The sequence below is a fragment of the Panicum hallii genome, chromosome 2, assembly GCF_002211085.1.
Source record: "Panicum hallii strain FIL2 chromosome 2, PHallii_v3.1, whole genome shotgun sequence".
Classification (NCBI taxonomy): domain Eukaryota; kingdom Viridiplantae; phylum Streptophyta; class Magnoliopsida; order Poales; family Poaceae; genus Panicum; species Panicum hallii.
This window is the reverse complement of record NC_038043.1, coordinates 44,861,114-44,881,187: the sequence shown is the minus strand read 5'-3', so window position 1 is coordinate 44,881,187 and position 20,074 is coordinate 44,861,114. Positions and strand designations below refer to the sequence as shown.

Below are 20,074 nucleotides of genomic sequence, written 5' to 3'. Positions count from 1 at the left end.
TCCATCTTACGTCCATCTGGACAACCGGAGACTGAGAATATTCATAGAAGTTTCCTTTATTGATCCAAGAAGTTCTGCACACCAGATACAGAAAAATGCTTTGCGCAATTGAGCAGAGCGCTTTATTCAAACAGTCACCCGGCTTAGCAGCTTATTCGATTTCCTGTCCAATTTTCACCCCTCCTACTCACGTGCCCTGCCATCTAATCGGACAAGCGAGCTATATGCTGCCAAGTCTGAACATACGGCGTAGCTCTGCGCGTAAGTGCAGAGGAATCTTGTGCCTTGTGGTCATCTTTCTGTCCGACAGACCAGGAATCTGAAGAATATCTTTCTGGTGACAGTGCAGCTCATATTTCTGCACAAGACACATTATAGCTTAGCAAGGGTCTGGCCGTAGGACGGATCCATGCAAACGACGACCTGAAAAGATAACATTGAAGATTGCAAGCAGCGTTACTGCAAAAGTAATAGGTTCGTCTGCTGTAATTGTAGGCCTGTAGAAACCATCGTACCTTGCCAACGCTCCTGCCAGAGTGGAGATATTCTACTGCATCTGCCACGGAGGCAACACCCAGGAATTTCTTGGGGTCAAGGAAAACCTGTTGGCAGCGTGCCATAAGCCCATAAGTTGGGTTTGAATATACAAGTCAATATGGTTTCAGAAACAAAATGTGGAGCGTACCTTTAGCTTTCCAGAGGCATACAGGTTAAAGAGTTTTTCAAGATGGTCTTGCCACAGGTGTGCATATTGAATCAGGAAAAATCCAGCCTGGAAGTGGAAAGAAAATATCTCAAGTTTTAGGGTTCATTTGTCATTGTGATGGCTTTAAATGCACTTCTAGGATATGCGTATATGCCTCAGGGTCTGCCCAGTTCAGTGCGTGAAGTATATGCATGCAATTTTGAGCAATCTATGATACTTACCATTATGAGTTATGAGTAATGAATAAAATATTTTTGAAATTGCAATCTCACTTTGTCAACAATTGCTAAGTAACATACTAAGCTCAGTGCATGTGAATTGAGGAGTTCTGGTATTATTCTGCATGTACATACCACAGTCTGACTTTTCCCAAGAATCTTCTCACATAGTCCAGTGTAATTTTGTGGCTTCCATCCTTCCTCTCCTTGATACTGAAAACATATAAAATATTGTTCACTACCAACTGGTATATTTGCCGCTACAATGTTCGGTATCCTATAAATTATTTAGGGTACCTACCTACCAACACAAGCTCAGGTAACTTTAAGCATGATTTCAATAGATTAATAATCTTTCCTCGGAGCATATTTGATGCAGATGCCTCAGGCACGTTCCCGAAAAACTATTAATGCAGATGCAAAATAGACATGTTTGACATTAACAGTTCAAAATAGCACTTCAGGGCGATCCCAAACATGTTTATTAACTCCACCAGATGAAATATGTACGATGCCTAAGCACCTGTACTCACTAATGACATTGTGCAGATCAACCCTCAACTCCTTACTGTTTTAATATGTGTAATCTTTTCTCTTGTGAAGCACAGAGAAATTTTCATGTATCCTGTATCACCCACTGGAGTCGCCAATCGGAGCATATAATAAATTGATGAATGCAAAGTCCAGAGCCTGTCAAAACTCAGAAGTATACCTGAGAGATCATACCAATTACAATGAGACGCCCATAGACTGCTAGGGCATTCAAACAGACATCAAATGTTTCTCCACCTACAGATTCGTATATGATATCCACACCCCTTGGGAACTCTTTCTTCAGAACCTGGAATCGAACAATAGAACGATCCTTATTCAACAGTACTCGGACTGACTGTATACATTCTATATGGATTTGACTATAAATGTTAATATGCAATTCAAACATGTTTGAGAAAAATCCGTGAATTATACATGGTCAAAGGTCATTCCAATGAAAGGATAACATACTTTCACAATCCTATCCTGCTACCGGGTAAGTAGAGACTACCAATAAATATGACATACTTATGTCAGCACATGAACCAAAAGAAATGTTATCAAGCTGGAGTATGAAAGGTAAATACAAAAAGCTGAAACAAAAACTCACATCTTTGATATTTTCATTTCTGTAGTTGACAACTCGATCAACTCCTAAGGAAGCCAGAAAGGTAGATTTACTTTCACCGCCACATGTGGCTACAACTTTGTTGCCTGCTAATTTTGCAAGCTGTATATTCAGAACAAAAGGACATTCAGATTTAAATGCATATGACATTTGTGTCAAATAGAGATCCATAAACACTAAGGATAAGAAAAGATACAATTACTTATATCCTCCAAATATCATGTTGAATGCAGTGAAAGAGAATGCAAGTGGCCATGACCCTAAGTGCTAGTTAACTAGGACAGATGTGTTCCAGCTTTCATGATAGTCATTTTGTGCAAAGTTAAAAATAATGCGGAGCACTGTAATCCAATGCCTTTACATAACTATAGAAGTAGACAAGATTGAGCATTTACATAAAATGGGCAGAGTCATAAATGTCATCAGCTCACCTGAACAGCAAATTGTCCTGTTCCACCAGCAGCTGCTGTAACTAAAACAACCTGCCCAGACGTCATTTGACCAGCCTAAAGGAAGAAATGCAGAATAAATCGAGTACACATCAGAAAGTAAGTTATCTTCCAACTTAGAATTTGAATCTTATCTGGAACAATACAGAGTTCAAAATGCATGGTATATGTCTAACGGTGAAGAAAACAGACAGAACTGAAGAGAAATATAACCTTTTCAAGAGCGACTGATGCAGTCAATCCTGATGTTAACATAGCGACCACCTCTGGGTCTGGTCTTGGCACTGGAATGAGACGTTTGGCCGGAATCTTCCATCAGAAAGATATAAAGCAAAAGATTTGTTACTCAGAGGTAATTGTGTCCAAAATGCAACAGGTTAGATACCACTAGATGGAGGATACAGGTCAGCATGCCGGTTGGTATTTTATCTCTACTATGTAAAAAGACTGAGATTTTGTTGTTGGTCGTTGTTGGTTCTGTGGTATGGGATTTTCTATGCATTGACTTGTGTATGCATTTGTGTGTGTACTGATGATTCTCTGCACATAGTTATGCTCTTGCCGGTTTGTTATGTCTTAGTGATCATTTCGTAACTTTGAGACATAGAATGCAGTACCAGCATGAATTCAGCATAGCTCCCAAAAGTCATAAGGGCCACAGGAGTGCCAACTTTGATATGTTTCACTGAATCTCCAATAGAAGCAACAATTCCCACAGCCTGCATTTATTTTTTAAAAGGCAAAATCAGGTAAAACTTACAATATTAGAAAGTCAAGGAAAATTCTGATAAAACATCATAAACAATTGCCCTGTGCTACAATTGTGCAAAAGTAGATGTGTTAATGTGGTAAAAAGAAGAGAAACAAGTTTCTGAGTTTGCATGCAGCAATCCAATAGTTCAAAAACCTAAGCGGTAAAACTGTATATCACAGCAATTAGTAAGCTGCAATCTGATTGATGTAAGAATGGATATGAGTTCCCTGTTGTCTAGTTGCAAAGGTTGGTTAACTATGAACATTTCTACTAGCAATTTTATATTCCTGTATTCTGATATTTTATTGTTTGAAACTCAAAAATAAGGAGGCATTGCCATCTTTTTGGGTCTAAGCAAGAAATGAAAGGAAAGAAGCCTTCAGCTCTATCCTTTCATCCACAAGCAGACAAGCAGTACCAGAGCCTCATATGACAGTAAAATGCAGTCTCTCCCAGCTGGCCAATCAAGGGCAAGGTGTTATCCTTGACCTTTGGGGTCCTTACTGATGCAAATATAAAACATTAACATATATACTTTCTACCATGATACTGTTGGCTCCAAAGAGCTGCAGATATACTTTATTTTTTAAACAGCATGTGCGTTGACAACAAAGCTGATAATCTGCTTTTGTCCGCAAGTTAGTTTCTTTGGTTAGCCATCAGAAGCATTAGAGAGCTTGTGGATTCAGGAAAATCAGAAAGATGGCGCATATTTTTACACGGAATGTCATATAAAACACTATTCAACACTAAGCATGGAAATATGAAAAGCATTAGTTACCTCAAAACCAGCATCAAATGGAAGGTGTGCCGCAGCTTCTTTAGCATTACTACTGAAATAACGACCAGAACTGAAGTTTACCTGAAACATATCATTAACATCTTCCGGTGGTTATGCAATGGGGGAATAAAAGAGAAACAATTGAAAATACAAATGCAAGGACCTACATCGCTAGCATTTACACCAGCATATATTATTTTAACTATAGTGCTGTGCGGTTCGATGGGTAATTGCAGGCGCACATGCTCAAGCCTTGTAGCATTCCGGAAATTATGGCTGAGTGTGTGAACAACCCTGCAGAAGCATCATAAATATAAATAAGAACTGACAGGACATTAACTGTAGGGAATTTAGTTCACTTAGATCCTATAACAAATGGACCAACTATTGGTGTTATGACACCTCTCAGACATATTAAATTGATTAGTTACTGTAGGAAATACTTTACATAGATTTCTGAAACTACATTCATATCATGTTCAATGTTCTTAAAAAAAGAATTGGTTCAAAACTTCCATGGTAATCCATATTTTGCTCCAAAAATTAGAAAAATGAAGTAGCATTGAATAAATGCTCAGCTATTTAGTATGACATTCTTCTAGTAACAGTCAACCCAAGAACTATAAAATGTTAAAGAACAGAAACAGGGAAATTCCATAGCATGAAAAGGGATAGAAATTAGAACATCAGGGTAATATCCTTCAGCAACAACCTTGGATGCAGTCATTGTTATTAACAAGTATATTCAACAAGCTACTAGGAAAATATAAATGGAACCTAGCAGGGATTTACATCTTCTGAAAGTATTCAGGTGTTTGGATGCTAGGAAATCCATTCTTTACTAATTTCCTTTTTGATTTCGAGGAATAAACAAGGTAACTTTTTTCTTTTTCTGATATTGGCCAGTATACCATCCCTCTCCGTTTAGATATCCAAAGGCAAGCACCAGCCTTGCTCTCATCTTCTATGAGTTCAAATGCACCTAATCCAAATAAAAAGGGGTTCTTTTCAGATATGGAAAGAGAAAGACTTCATCCATTTTTTTTTATCTACAACATGCAGGAAACATCATATGCAAGATACAAGTATATATATCAATATAGGCATTAAAATAGCATAGTAAGCAGTGGGTCCTTAAACTTGCACAGGTGTCTTGCCTGGTTCCATGAATTTGAAGCCTGCACTAAGGGAGGTTGAAAACATACCTACCTGAAACAGATGGTTGGCCTAGCCAGAATGATCCATTCTGGTAAGAAAATAATCTAACTTAACCGTTCAATTCTTTATTCATAGCGAAATTGTCAAACCTATAGCTCAAATTCGGAACCAAAGTGCTACGAGGAATAAATTTATAATAATGGATGCATATTTCACATGCTTGCATGAATGCCTATATTTGATTTCATCAATTAAAGAATCCCATGTCAACTGAACATTGGTACTGTTCATCTAAGGATCAATGGTAACCAATTATAATCATGAGTCATAGGCATGCCTAAAGTGAAACAAACAACCAAAATGTGACTAGGGAAGAAATAGCTTACCATTAACAACATCCTCCACCTTCAAAAACCCACCAAGTGCATCCACAAGTACACGATTTACTTGTTCTCCCATATTAGTTTGGACAAACTGCATACATTAGGCAACATATAAATCTAAGACAAATAGGAATCTTGAAATGCCATGATCCGATTGCCCTTGTCCCTCCAGCAGCTAGTTACGGAACAAAGCTCCTTTTAATTTTACAAGGTAGTTCAGGTTCATGTTCATATAACTTAAATTGAATCATTGCTCCTTGCCTTGAGAACCAAGCTAGTGAGCAGTCACACTTTCTGGTCAAATTGATATGTCTTTTATCCTGTCGTTCGGTTTTGAAATGCAGAGGATACTATACGCTCTACAGTATAATTGTCAGGTTAGTCCTGAGTATCTACTCGCAATTAAAAAAAGGTTAGTCCTGAGTATTGCAGCTATAAGTAAATTTTCACAAGTTCCATAAGGAATGTGGGGACACTATCAAAGTAACTGTGATGAACACGAAGTCAATGAGTGCAAGAAATAATTAAACATATATGCCTCAAGTCATGCGAAATCTTAATACCTCAGGGCACAGTACATTGACACGGATGCCATGCCGCTTCAATGGGGCAAGTGATCTTGTAAACATAACCACGCCCCCTACAAAAATGAAGTTTGAGGTCATATAGTGTACATACACACCGAACAGATTATTCTTTCAATAAAAAATATCAATACCAAACAGGTCTGCAAATATCCCTACACGTAGTTAATAATTTAATATAAAATAGAATAGCACTGAGCTTTACATGAACAAAATTTGAATATATTTGCATGTTGTGGTTTGTGAATCCTCCGTAATTTGGACCAAATAGAAAAGTAATCAGTGTGTGAATTATTTTCTACGAATCGATACTTAGATAAATCCACAACTGGTTTCATGTTCCAACTGCTCTGCTGTCAAGTCAGTCAGTATATGGATTGTAAATCTGTCTTCCAGAATAATGAACAAACCTTTTGTCCCGCTATACACAGGTTCATAGCTCATAGGATACAGGCCAGCAACTGATCCAATATTTATTATGACACCAGGCTTCTTCTGGGATCGCATTACTTGAGTCTGTGGTAAAAACAATGCAACATTACTAGTGTACATGTTTTCTTTTGGCAAAAAAAAGTACAAATAACTTGTATAAAAATTGGGCTGTGTTCTGAAGTAGTGCACATTTGAAGAATTCAAAATTCACAAATAATGCAAGATTTGCAAATTCTATATTGTCACTGATCTAAAATTATATCCTACTTTCTTTAAATAGACAACATGAACAGGCTATATTCTAGAAAAACAGTTGCCTCAAACTTCAATAGTGACAATATTATTGGAAAAGGACAATTTGAAATATCATTTATCTGAAATATAAAGTACACGCAGGAGCAACACTCACTGTTACTGCAATTCTATTATAATAGTTGATGAGAGGCTTACTGCAATGCGAGTACCATCAATAACAGCAACAAGATTCACGTTTACAGCATGCCTCCAGGTGGAAATTCCATCAGATTTATCCTCATAGACCAAAGATTTGTTGACAAATCCAGCACAGTTGATGCAGATATCTAGTCCACCAAATGTGTCCACATGTTTCGAAAAAGCAGCAGCAAGAGCATCTACATGTCAAAACCAATGCAAATCATTAAGATCATGGCAAGTATGGATGGCAGGAGAAATTACAGTTCCAGTGAACTGCTGAAAACTAAAGCAAGTGACTCGATATTTAACGAGAAAAATAAATCTGATGACCTTAGCCCCAAATTAACAATATTCAAGGAAAGAAATTCAAAGATCTGACGCAAAAGGTACGAATGATCCCTACACTACAGCATGCAATTTGATAGCATCTCATGTTATGATCCTACTAAAATTCTAGATATTTAATAAATTTCTAAAGAACATCACAGGTGCTGAATTTGCTAACTTGTTTCACATTGGATTTTCAGTCAGTGGCATTTGAGAGTTAAACAGCCTATGAGATGTCAGATGCCGTTACTTGAGTTGCCATGTAAAATGTTAGGATCATTGTTGTCTTAAAACCTAGCATCAAGAGAACAGCTCAAACGAGTGGTTAAGACAAGCCAAGTAGTACACAAGATTAATCTTCATTTCCTGCTTCCCCTACAAGAACTTACCTCCATTGGTAACATCACACTTGATGAATATGGCAGATGGAACTCTGGCATATTCATGAATAAGTTTGTTTTCCTTTTGAACAATGGAAACAACTTCTCTCCCATTTTCTTCGGAAAAATCGACGACGGTCACAAACACACCCTTCCTTGCAAGAGCAATGCAGAGCGCTTTCCCTTGAAAAAAAAACAAAAGGAGAACTGTCAGCCAATACATTATAAGGAATCTAATAAAACCGCTGCCCCTGCACAAAATCACGCGAACCTAGAACGGAACGAGCTCGAGCTTCCAGCTATGATCCCTGCCTACACCGAAGCGTGCCTCTTACCTCACCCGAAGCGGCGCTAGGTGAAACGTGGGTACAACACCGCAGGTTGGGCGATGGTGGACGGAGAGAATCAAATCCAGGGCTAGTAGATCCCACTTCCAGTCGCCATCGGCGGCGGTGTAAACCCCACCGTATCCAGCCACCGGTTGCGGCGGTGGCAACAACCACATCGCCGGAGCACCAAGCAAGAGGGGCAGGACGGGAGGAGCAAAGAGCCGATGGCCACGGAGGAGGGTGGGGGTGGGGGGGAGCCCGTCAACGAAAAAGCGAACAAAGCGCGAGCCCTCGCTGATCAGGCCCGGCCCAACCCATTTAAACCAGGAGCGCAATCGCGCCTGAATCGGCGCGGCGCGCGCGCGGGCGGAAGCGGCGGGGGACGCTGCTCTTCTTACCGATGCCGGAGGCGCCGCCGGTGACGAGGGCCGACAAGCCAGGCTTCAGCTCCATCCCACCGGAGCCTCTGGCGGGGGACTCGTAGGTGACGGAGGCGGCGAGACTCGGGAGAAGCGCGGAGTGAGACGAGAAGGGGCATGCGGACGAGGGAGAAGATCATCAGAGCATAGTAGTGGACGGCCCGGCCGGCCGGTGGGCGGTGGAGCTGCCGAGAAGCCGAGATGGGGACGGACGACGGCAACGAGGCGGGGAGGCAAACAGCCGCGCGGCCGGCCCCGCCTCGGCCGGCTCGATCTCCACTCCACGTGTTTGTCTCCGTCATCTCGAGCTCCATTTTCGCTGACGAATGATGATGATCTCCGTCCCGCTGAACCGTGGGGCGCATGACATTCGGAATTTGGAGTGTACACGGGGCCGGTTCAACAGCTTGTCGAAATGGTTATGGTAAGCTGAAGGGGACTGTGTGCTGCTTTGCAAGCTCTGTTTCAGTTGTTGACTTGTTGGTTCGTACTTGTAGCTCAGTGTTGGTCACTTGGTTGGAACTTTGAGATTTTGGCCGAAAGCGGCAACCAAATTACTGTGCCTAATTTCTATATATACGCTCCCTAAGTTTTAGGGCGAAGGCGGAACTATATCACACGATTGCACAGATCACCTCATACCAATGTCCAACATGATCATAATCTCTGGTATTATAAACTTATTCGATTTCCATGTCCATGTTTGCCCTTTAGTATAGTCGCGCATCTTATAAACTATGCACAAAACTGAGCTATACACGAATACACCAACATATGCAAATTATTCGGTTCTTATCTCCCTTGAAAAATGCTGTCTTTTTTAAACGAACCTGGAAAATGCTGTCTTGTGTTGAGCCATCTAGGCAGGAAACAAAGACCCGAAGGGCCTCAGGGTATATGTGTACCTCTAACAGCCTAACCTACTTCGCAACCGTGAATCATAATGCGTATCATTGTCCATAAGTTATAGCTTGGCAACGACCTGACTGTATGATGGATCAATGCACACAACGACCTGAAAATGATCCGAATGGAAATTTGTAAGTCGCAACGCATAGACAAGAATATCTTCTCGTGGTGTATGGAACCATTGCTACCTTGCCAACACTCTTGCCAGAATGAAGGTATTCTACTGCATCTGGCACGGAAGCAACACCCAGGAACTTCTTGGGGTCTAGGGAAACCTGTTCGTGCGATATGGTGGGATGACATGAAAAGGTACATCAGAAAGGAAGAAAATGAATAAATAAAGGACTTAAAATTATCAGACGAATTTAGGAACCATCACTGGTGAATTATTTGAGTGAGGTAGTTGTCTTGTTATTCCTTCCTGAACATACTTGCACAGAGTTATAAGTACCTTTAGTTTTCCAGAGGCATACAGGTCAAAAAGTTTGTCAAGATGATCTTGCCACAGATGAGCATACTGAACAAGGAAAAATCCAGCCTGCAGTTCAAATGGAAAATTTTCGAAGTTTGAATGAGCATACTAAAAAAAGCTACTAATGGATTCAACATCCCAGTGACACATCCCGAGTCAGGCAGGAAACCAGCCAAGGATCGGCCAGCAACCTCTTGCTGCTACACGTTGTGTTCCTTGTCCCAGGGACACCATATATTCAGTTTCATGTCTCAACTATAGTACGAAATAGTTGGATGCCTGGCATGTTGCGGCCAATGTACGCACAGTCCATATTATGGGCGCATAGAAAGTTCAACCTCCAACTGGTGTGCATAGAATGGGTATGGCCATTCTCTCTGCTAATTATGAACTTTGTTTTTTAATTAAAAATAGAATCACCCAGAGCAAATCAAATGTTAAGTTTATTTGATGATCTGGTTCCATGAGAATCTAAGCTGCATGATGTTCTTAACACACTAGATCACATTGTCTCATTACAGATTTATTTAATGAACATCAAATATCAATGCAGTAATGCTAACTAAAGATTTTTTTTTTGAGAATTAACTAAAGAAGTTAGGTGACGCATACCACAGTTTGACTTTTAGCTAGTATCTTCTCACATAGTCCAGTGTAATTCTTTGGCTTCCATCCACCCTCTCCTTGATACTGAAATCACCAAAGTAACCAATATTCAGGTACCAAAGTAACCCATAAGCTATAGTATATACTAAAAAATTATAACAAGGAACACAGAATGATGAAAAAAACTAATTCAGAAAGGTGTCAACGGAACCACAATAGATTAAGTAAACTCTAGTCTCCAACTATCAATCAGATGCATAATGGGCAAATTCTTCATTAAACTCAGCATATTTCAAAATATTCCAGGAGTTTATTTTTCCACCAAATGAAAAAAAATCAAGAATCATCAAGTCCTCAACATCAGTTTTCCTTAAAACTCTGGATGGTGAATCGCGTAACAATTTGACATGTTCACCCTCAAATGTTGCCACTCACAAATCACAATACAATAAATAGAAAGACATGGGCTTCAGCGGCTGCCAGAATTACCTGGGAGATCATACCAATTACAATGAGATGCCCATGGACTGCAAGTGCATTCAAGCACAAGTCAAACATTTCCCCACCTACAGATTCATATATGATATCTACACCTCTTGGAAACTCTTTCTTCAGAACCTGAATTCGAACATTTAATAAGCACATTGAAGAAAACAAACAAGGGATTGACTTAAATGGTTACAGTCACTTGAGAGTCCACAATGATCATAATATCATAAATCTACATAACTTAGTTTCTACAGCAACATGAGTGTAGTTCAAGCATGTGCATCACATTTGGGGAGATGTATGACACAGGAAAGGTTACGCTAGTTTAAGGACAACATGCCTTCAACATTGCAGTCCTGCAAACAGAGGTAGGAAGAAACCAAACAGCAGAACCATATAGGTTACAAAATAAATATGGCACATTTATGCCAATACAAGGATGTGACAACAAGCTCAGACACTAGACACATAAACCGCTCCATAGTAAAATCACATTCTGTGCAGTAATGTAAAAGAAGGCCAATCTGAAAAACTGAAACAAGAACTCACATCTTTGATGCTTTCATTCCTGTAATTGATAACACGATCAGCTCCTAAGGAAGCCAGAAGTTCAGCCTTACTTTCACCTCCACATGTGGCAACAACCTTGTTGCCTGCTAGTTTCGCCAACTTGTGAAGATATGAAAATAAAATGTCAAATAAGGATATAGTTCATCAGAGTTAAAAATCAACAATTGCTTAGAATAGTATGTATTTCCTCCAATCACAAATATAAGTCCACTAGGACATCAACATGGTTTCCATTGAAACCTTGACTAGCGAGATAAATAAATTGTATTATTCAAATGAAAATAGTTACATATTATGGAAGTATATTTCATAATGAATCTAGTAATGACAATCATGTGTTGTCAATCTATATAAAATTTTAGATATCGATGGTCAAAGTTAAAAAAAAACTTTGACTTAGGACAGACCTAGATGGACTTATATTCATCCATTATAGAAACTAATACAATTAGATTAGCTCTTCATAGACAAACTTGGGCGAGCCAAGATAAGACCGGCTCGGGATCATGGGACCCTTTTCTATCAGATAGGAGGGGATCTTGTACAAAATAGACTTCTAAGTAATAACCCCATAGATCCTATATCTATCTATATAAAGAGGCAATCGTGTCAGGAAGCGGCTTTTTCTTTGGCCAAACGGTACTTCGAACTTGGAACGAGCATGAAGAGATTAACGAGACTTCTTTCTAAAACAGGAAAACTTGCCCATGTCCTAAAGTATCATGTTCACTGCTCAGTCCAGTAAAAAGCACAATAAGTTACCAAAGTACATCCCTAAGAGCTAGTAACTGTGAAAGACAAATTAGATGAAAGGCAAATTAATAGGAATAATTATCCTGTTCCAAGTTTGAAAAGTATAAAACAGTAAGTTTATATTATACCTCCTTGTGATCCATAGAAATATATGTGCAACTGAGCATTACATCAAAAAAAATAATCTTAGTAATGATATCAACATGGTATCAGCTAACCTGAACGGCGAATTGTCCTGTTCCACCGGCAGCTGCTGTAACTAAAACAACTTTCCCAGATGTCATTTGCCCCGCCTAAAGCCAGAAAGAACTAACCGAATTAGTCCAGGATGGAAAACAGATATACCATAGAGGAGATAAAGAAACAAACAGGGGTTTAAATTAAGTAAACCTTTTCAAGACCAATTGAAGCAGTCAGTCCTGATGTCAACATAGCAACAACCTCTGGGTCTGGTCTAGGCACCGGAAGAAGATGTTTGGCTGGAACCTTCACAAGAAAAATGCAAAAATAAGAATCATTACTGGTAAACAAACATAACAATATTCAAAATTTAATAGGCTGGAGATGATCCCATTTAAAGGACAGAAACTAGTAGGTAATTTGTCATGTAAGGAAGCGCACAAAATGCAGCACCTGCGTGAATTCAGCATAGCTTCCAAAAGTCATAAGGGCCACCGGAGTGCCTACTTTGATATGATTCACTGAATCTCCAACAGCGGCAACGATTCCCACACCCTGCATACATTAAAATTCCTCATATGAAAAAAGAGGCAAAGAGAATTATTGAGGAAGTTAGGTGAAAAAGTTACAGAAAAATTATTCTGACTTCACGGAAGGATTATACAGTAACTCAATCGAATATCATAATGCCAATGCAGAAAGTGGCAAACGGCACACCTATGAAGGTGATAGCATTATTGAATTATAAGATAGGATGTGCAATCAGGTATCAATATAAGTAGGTAGCACGATATGATGTTTGCTTTCCCCCTTTTTATGGGCCGTTGGGCCGATTACACTTATGCCATGATGCATACATGAATTATGGACATACTATGTCTACTCTTTTAAACGCATGTAGAATCATAACAACAGAACTGTTAACCTGCTGCTGTCAGCTAGATCTTTTCTATGATTAACTTTCGCTCAAAATCAGTGACATTGTTATGCTTGGGAATTTATGGTATAAAAGAATGATAAGTTGCCAGAGTACATCTCAAGAGCATCATTCAATATCGAGCATGCTATTAGCATGGACACGTGAAAACATCGATTACCTCAAAACCAGCATCAAATGGAAGGCGTGAAGCAATTTCTTTAGGATTACCGCTAAAATAGCGTCCTGAGCTGAAGTTTACCTGCACAAGGCAGTTAGATCATCCAAAAGGTTAATTGATAGGCATCATGCATCAAAAGAGAAGTAATTGAAAATAAAATCTAAAGACTTACATCACTAGCATTTACACCAGCATATATTATTTTAACCAGAGCACTGTGTGGTTCAACAGGCAATCTCAGTCGGACGTGCTCAAGTCTTGTAGCATTGCGGAAATTATGGCTGAGTGTGTGAACAACTCTACAAAGCATAAATACGAAACAATCTTTAATAAAGTAAATGCAATTTTGAATAAACCTACAAATTTTCCAGCCTGTGAGACATAATATCTGGCAGGCTATTGCTGTTACAGGGATTTTCTGATGAGCAAAACATGGTGATTGACAGGCAATATAGAGTCAAAGTTCAGCTATTTTTAGAAAAACAACCTACTAGAAAATATCATGTGCTCAAGACTAAAACAACGCCAAAAAAGAATAAAAAAGGGATGGTAAATCTCATAAGATCAAAATCAATATACCAGCTTTGCGTAAATAATAGAGGCACATCTCCTCTGTGTGTTGGTGTGTGTTTGGATGGGTTTTCACCCTTCCCTTGTATTTTTATCTTCTCCTTCTTAATGGAATTACACGCAGCTGCCTGCATTATTCAAGAAAAAATAGAGGGGTGTCTTCCAGCCAAGCAAATGCTGTAGAGCTATGAGAAGCGTGGAGCCAAAAGGTGTTTAGTTTCTGTTTATTAATTGGTTGAATCAGTGTCTTAAGCCTTAAGTCGTGATAGAATTGCTGGAACAGAAAAGCCAACTATGTGTTGGGGCCAGTCAGGCAGCTTCTATCTTCTAAAAGAAAGAAACATAACATAGCAAGACTACTTACATCTTCTCAAAAGATTCAGGCATTTGGATGCTGGGATATATGTTCTTTGTCAGCGTCCTTTTCGACTTGCTGGGGTTCACCATATACTTTCTTTGTTCTTCTGGTGTTGGCCAGTATTCCATCCCTCGTCGTTTCGTTATCCAAAGGCAAGCACCAGCCTTGCTCTCGTCCTGTATAAGCTCAAACGCACCTGAGGCCAAAAAAAGGGGTGTTTGAAATATGAGAGAAAACATTGTATGCAAAAGATATAAATTTTATAGATTCCTGAACCATGTTTACCAGGGGACACCGTTTGGGGTAACCATCAATTGCTACAGTTTCAAGCTCAGAAAACCGGAATGACTTACTCATGCAAGTTTAGCGACCCACTATCCACTTTATTGAATTTAGATCAATGGATCCAATTTCAACAGATATTTGTGTTCAGTTCGATCATTTAAAACATCCCATCTAAACATAATATGAGAAGTACTGGACAGTTCATCAGAGCCTTGCAATAACGCATAGTAATCGTGGCACATAAATCATGGTAAAAAAGCTACGAGTCATGTAACACTTAATTACAGCTTAACAAGGTATGAAATGACGTACCATTGACAATATCCTCCATCTTCAAATATCCACCAGTAGAATCCACAATTCTGCGGCTCATTTGTTCCGCCAGATTAGTTTGAACAAACTGCATAAATCAGAACATCATTAGGTCAATACAAAAAATAATCATAAACCAACCTCATATTTGTCCCTCCTGGCTGTTAATCATGATTCATTAGAAAAGATGATAGTTAGTTTCTACAAATTACGGAGATCAACTCATCTGGCCCACTCTGTAGGACAGACAAGAATTATTTTGCATCTCCTACAAGACAGGTAGGTTCTATTTGGCTTCCTTAGACAAGTTACTCTTGGTTTTAATTAATATTGTGATCTTATGCATACAAGTTTGCCACCAGAATAATATAAGATCATGTACATGCACTGGTGGGGATCAGAGGTATTGATGTCAGCAATGGTCCTTAAGATGGTGACCAGTCACACTATCTGATCAATCTTTTGAGTTTGTCTATATGTGAATCTATGAAATGGAGAATACAGGGTGCCCAATTGTAGCACTGTTGAATTTTTTTTTTAATACAAAACCTAGAAAAATATTACAAGTTAGAAAAAAAAAATATGTACAAAATAACACAATGAAAGAAAATGTGCAAATTATAGGACAAATGACAAATATTTCCATTCAGTAATGCAGTTTCTTAATACCTCTGGGCAGAGCACGTTGACACGAACACCATGGCGTTTCAATGGAACAAGTGATCTTGTAAACATAACCACACCCCCTGCCAAGAAATGAATTTTGAGGTCACAAGTTACCTTAGAACTATGCGGTAAATGGTTTATGTGCATATTATTCTCCACAAATTAATAGCCATAGTTAATATCAAAATTGGCCTGGTATTGCAACGGAAATCTGCTGACCAGAAAGAGGGAAGAAGAAAAGGGTATATGGGATCATATACCTTTTGTCGCACTATATATGGGATCAAAAAACATAGGATAAAGGCCTGCTGCTGAACCGATATTTATTATGACACCAGGCTTCTTTTGGGACCGCATTATTTGACTCTGGTGATTAGAAATTCAACCATAAGTCATTGCATGTGGCATTTCTGACAATTAATAACATGATTCAAAATAGTTGTTCAAAAATGAAGAAATCAAACTAAACCAAGAAAGCAAGCATGATCTGCGTATTATAGTTGATCCAAAATGATATCCTACTTCTGGCTCTTAAGGAAACCTTGAGGACATGCTACACACTGAAAAAATTATTGCTTCCCTGAATAAAAATCAAGTTATGTTTTGAGATGAGTGAAGCCAAACTTTGTAAGCTATGGCTATCTGTATATTATGAATTTTATTAAGAGAATATATTTATGAATACATAATTAGACGTACACAAAATTATATGTCAAGACGTGCCTCAACAAGTCATTATATGTAAGTTTTGCTGGTGCCTAATTTGCACCTTGGTGACCATGTCGCTGTCAAAAATGACACTTTCTCTAGCGTTATCCGATAATAAATGCAAAGAAAGGTAATTCAAACATTATATCTTAAAATACTGTATCAACAGACAATGAAAACATATGTCTACTTTCTAATCATATGATATATTCATGTCTAAAAATAATAAAGTCCACACTATACCAGTATTTACTGTTAGTACAAATTAACAATTTGAGTTACTGAAAGATCAACTTGACAATTTTTTTCCAACAATTAACATACTTACTGCAATGCGAGTACCATCAATAACAGCAACAAGGTTAACATTTACAGCATGCCTCCATGTTCTAGCTCCATCGGATGTATCGTCATAAACTAGTGTTTTATTGGCAATTCCAGCACAATTGATGCAGATATCTAGTCCACCATATGTTTGTACATGCTTCTCAAAAGCAGCAGCAAGACTATCTGCATATCAAATAGTGTATCTTTAATACATCGCACATCTGAATTCTGAAAGCTCAAGTAAAGTTGTGCTTTCAGTTAACATTTAAAAAGTCTAAACATCTTACCCGCATTGCTAACATCACATCTGACAAATATAGAAGATGGAACTCTAAGATCTCTATGAAATTTGTTATTTTCCTTTTGAATTAACACCGCAACTTCTCTTCCATTTTCTTCTGAGAAATCGACGACGGTCACAAATAAACCCTTCTGTGCAAAAGCAATGCACAGTGCTTTCCCTGAAAGTAGAAAGAAAAAAAAAACTCAGTTAATACATTGGGAGGTATCTACATAGCCTGTTGAATTGAAGGGATAATTTAACCCAGAAGAGGGAGCAGAAGGTACCATAAAATTTTCCTCGCATTAAATTAAAGGTCTAAGATCTAGATGATAATCAGTGTAGTACCAAGCCTATTCATTACTATTAGCTAAGAGTATAATCTGAATCTATGGTCAGTTTTGGTTAAAATATCCACTACTTGCAGCTGCAACCTTTCAATCTGGGATTTGCCAAACAAAGAACCTTGCTGCCAATTACATGCCCACTTCTGAAAGTTTTGAGTCTTCGGTTTTGTTGTGGACAGACAGACATTGATCGTTGCATGGCTGCATGTTAATTGATGGGTAGTACCAAACGAAGCGAAAAGAAGAACTCTATGAGGCTACTTTATTTCCAGCAAACCTGCAGATTGAACTTCGAAGTATGACATCCTGTAAGCAAAGCTTCTCTCATCAGCACAATTCTACCATAATTCACCAAGTGCTCCAACAGTCGCAGATCATCCCGATACAGACTAATTGCTTGGTACCAAATCTAAGGCCTTCTAGAAACTTGCATGCTTGGACTTGTTTGGGGTGGGGTGGGTGGGTGTGGGTGTGTGTGGTGGTGGTGGTGGGGGGGGGGGGGGGCGATTGGCCGTTCCTGCTACAGTACCATCTTGTAACAATGCTTTAGAGCTCTTTCTTACTGTGGTACGCTCATAACAATCGTCACAGATTAAGAATGCTGTCGATGTGATGTTCAAGGTTCACTTTCAGGCTTTTAGTTTTAGCTCTGGCTGAATGTATAGTTAACCCATTATTGATGTGCCATAAGCAGAACAGCACCGCGCTGCCCAACAATGTTAGGACTGACAATCATCATCTAATCCATGGGTTTCGAGAAAAAACACCCGTCACCTCCAATTCCAGTGCTACGCCACATAATCGGCCCACCCCGTCCCCATTCCCCACAAGTCAACGCGCAACCACGCATCCCCCCAGCTCGTCGGTGTGGGATCGGACCCCCTTCGCGCAGGCTAAACTAAAGTGGGCACAGCCGCGTCAGGACTCGGGAATCAGCACCGAACAACGTTTCGAGAGCCGGGGAGGGAGAAGCGGCGGTGCTTACCGATGCCGGAGGCGCCGCCGGTGACGAGCGCCGACATGCCGGGCTTGAGCTCCATCTCGCCGGCGCCGGAGGCGTGGGGTGGGGATGCGGTGCGGGCGAGGGGCTGCTGCCGAGGCGTGGCGGGGGTAGAAGGCGCGAGAGTCGGAAAGAGACGCAGAGCGCAGCGGGAGCAGGCGATCGGGTAGCGACTACTACTAGTAGCCAAGGTATCGGCCGGCTCGCGGAACTGCCGATGCCGAAGTGGGGAAGGAGACGAGGCCGCGGAGTTTATTCGGCGCCGCTCCTCTGTTTATCTCGTGCCCGCGTGGCCGTGTGTGGCCTCGCTGTGTCCCGGTTTCCGTCTCATTTCGCGTGACCTCGGCGACTCGGCGAGACAGCTCCTGTCATTGGAAGGAAGCTGGAGCACGGGCAGAGGTGGGCACCGGGCACACCGAAGCCGTGCTCCAACGGCTTCACTTCCAGGCCGATACTTTGCAGCTGGGCGATCGCAGGTATTTGTCACAGACCAGATAGTAGATTCCACAATTTGCAGCACGAAAACAGCAAAAGTGTGTAGAAGAGCAGGATGCATAATTATGAACGCTTATGGAAGGTTCCATAGAGGGATAGGGGAGTACATTGGAGGAGAAAAGGTAAATCGAGTGCAAGGCCATTGTCAAGAAATAGGTGTATCAGATACATGATTGTGTACGGTGAAGTTAATTATCTGTAACCTTTACTAAGTTTATTAAAAAAATAGTACCACATCTAAATTAACATATGATTTACTGACACTTCTATATTTCGAAGCTGAGGGAGGGCTGCGAATTTTGTAAGAAAGAGAATAGTGATTCTTCAATAGCGTCCATGCTAACTTTACGAACACACGTGCCACGGATAAAATAACAGCACGACCTAGCTACTGCATCACACTACGTAGTCTTAGCTCCCCCTAGCGGCCTAGTCTTCAAGTTCTAGCATCCAAGTAACACAATTCCCTCCCCACACGATCTAATCTCATAGGACACGGCGATTCTACTGCTTTCAGATTGTCCGCGCCACGCTGCTTCCAGATCGTCCATGCCATACTGATGATTAAATATCAGACTCTTGTGTAAGTGCTTCGTAACCCACTTGGATTCTCTCTGCCACCAATTCTAGATCAATGGGTTGTCCCATCTCGATATCGATCTCTACGAGACGGCTTTCTAGAAAACGGCAAACCTCAGATTTGTTTCGTGAAGATGTAAGAGTTGATCAAATGTTGGAATTTTATTTTTTTTGGTATTATAGATGCATTTATATGGTTTCATCTGCTTTTGAAGCATTTATGTGGTATTGTAGGTGATAATGTATTTTCCAATAAAATTAATCAAAATTAGAGAAGTTTGACTTGTGAACAAAACCTACAGTTTAAAAGGAACAACATTTGTTATCAAAGAAGTACAAGCTTCATGGAGTCTATGTGGCTTAGAATTTCACTAAGTCCCGTGGTCTTTTGTAAGCCATGAATCATTATGCTCAACTTTTGTGCCACTAGCATCTGAGTCGGCCCATAACGAAACAACCATGGAGATGGGCACATTACTTGTTCAAAAGTTGGTCGTAGCTTGCAAGACGATAAAAACAAGAAGATAACATGGCGATAGCATAATTTTGTTAGA

At 39.9% G+C, this 20,074-nt stretch overlaps 2 protein-coding genes across 2 annotated transcripts; both read right to left on the bottom strand.

The window, feature by feature from the left end:
- Window positions 1-32: 32 nt before the first annotated feature.
- On the bottom strand, window positions 33-9,078 carry LOC112880596 (probable quinone oxidoreductase). The gene is made up of 18 exons (XM_025945306.1): window positions 8,497-9,078; window positions 7,779-7,952; window positions 7,078-7,259; window positions 6,606-6,711; window positions 6,175-6,251; window positions 5,615-5,702; window positions 4,863-5,052; window positions 4,238-4,364; window positions 4,071-4,151; window positions 3,153-3,254; window positions 2,749-2,844; window positions 2,518-2,592; window positions 2,069-2,188; window positions 1,637-1,765; window positions 1,060-1,137; window positions 686-772; window positions 516-602; window positions 33-423 (listed from the first exon to the last, which is right to left on the bottom strand). The coding sequence occupies exons 1-18, from the start codon at window positions 8,549-8,551 to the stop codon at window positions 373-375; spliced, it is 1,905 nt and encodes a 634-aa protein (XP_025801091.1). The 5' UTR covers window positions 8,552-9,078; the 3' UTR covers window positions 33-372.
- A 78-nt stretch (window positions 9,079-9,156) lies between these two features.
- On the bottom strand, window positions 9,157-18,725 carry LOC112880595 (prostaglandin reductase-3-like). Its single transcript, XM_025945305.1, has 18 exons — window positions 18,432-18,725; window positions 17,107-17,280; window positions 16,821-17,002; window positions 16,045-16,150; window positions 15,788-15,864; window positions 15,119-15,206; window positions 14,528-14,717; window positions 13,766-13,892; window positions 13,594-13,674; window positions 12,950-13,051; window positions 12,707-12,802; window positions 12,535-12,609; window positions 11,543-11,662; window positions 10,994-11,122; window positions 10,511-10,588; window positions 9,878-9,964; window positions 9,615-9,701; window positions 9,157-9,532 (listed from the first exon to the last, which is right to left on the bottom strand). The coding sequence occupies exons 1-18, from the start codon at window positions 18,484-18,486 to the stop codon at window positions 9,482-9,484; spliced, it is 1,905 nt and encodes a 634-aa protein (XP_025801090.1). The 5' UTR covers window positions 18,487-18,725; the 3' UTR covers window positions 9,157-9,481.
- Window positions 18,726-20,074: the final 1,349 nt, after the last annotated feature.

Bases quoted from the DNA above. Each gene is read 5' to 3' on its own strand.
- LOC112880596 (XM_025945306.1), bottom strand. From the start codon at position 8,551: ATGGAGCTGAAGCCTGGCTTGTCGGCCCTCGTCACCGGCGGCGCCTCC. The intron at 5,703-6,174 runs GTATTAAGATTT...TAATGTATGCAG, and splicing joins TCAATGTACTGTGCCCTGAG to TTTGTCCAAACTAATATGGG. The intron at 603-685 runs GTACGCTCCACA...CGCTGCCAACAG, and splicing joins ATGCCTCTGGAAAGCTAAAG to GTTTTCCTTGACCCCAAGAA.
- LOC112880595 (XM_025945305.1), bottom strand. From the start codon at position 18,486: ATGGAGCTCAAGCCCGGCATGTCGGCGCTCGTCACCGGCGGCGCCTCC. The intron at 14,718-15,118 runs GTACGTCATTTC...TTTTGGCCTCAG, and splicing joins GATGGAGGATATTGTCAATG to GTGCGTTTGAGCTTATACAG. The intron at 11,663-12,534 runs GTTAGCTGATAC...TATCTTCACAAG, and splicing joins CAGGACAATTCGCCGTTCAG to TTGGCGAAACTAGCAGGCAA.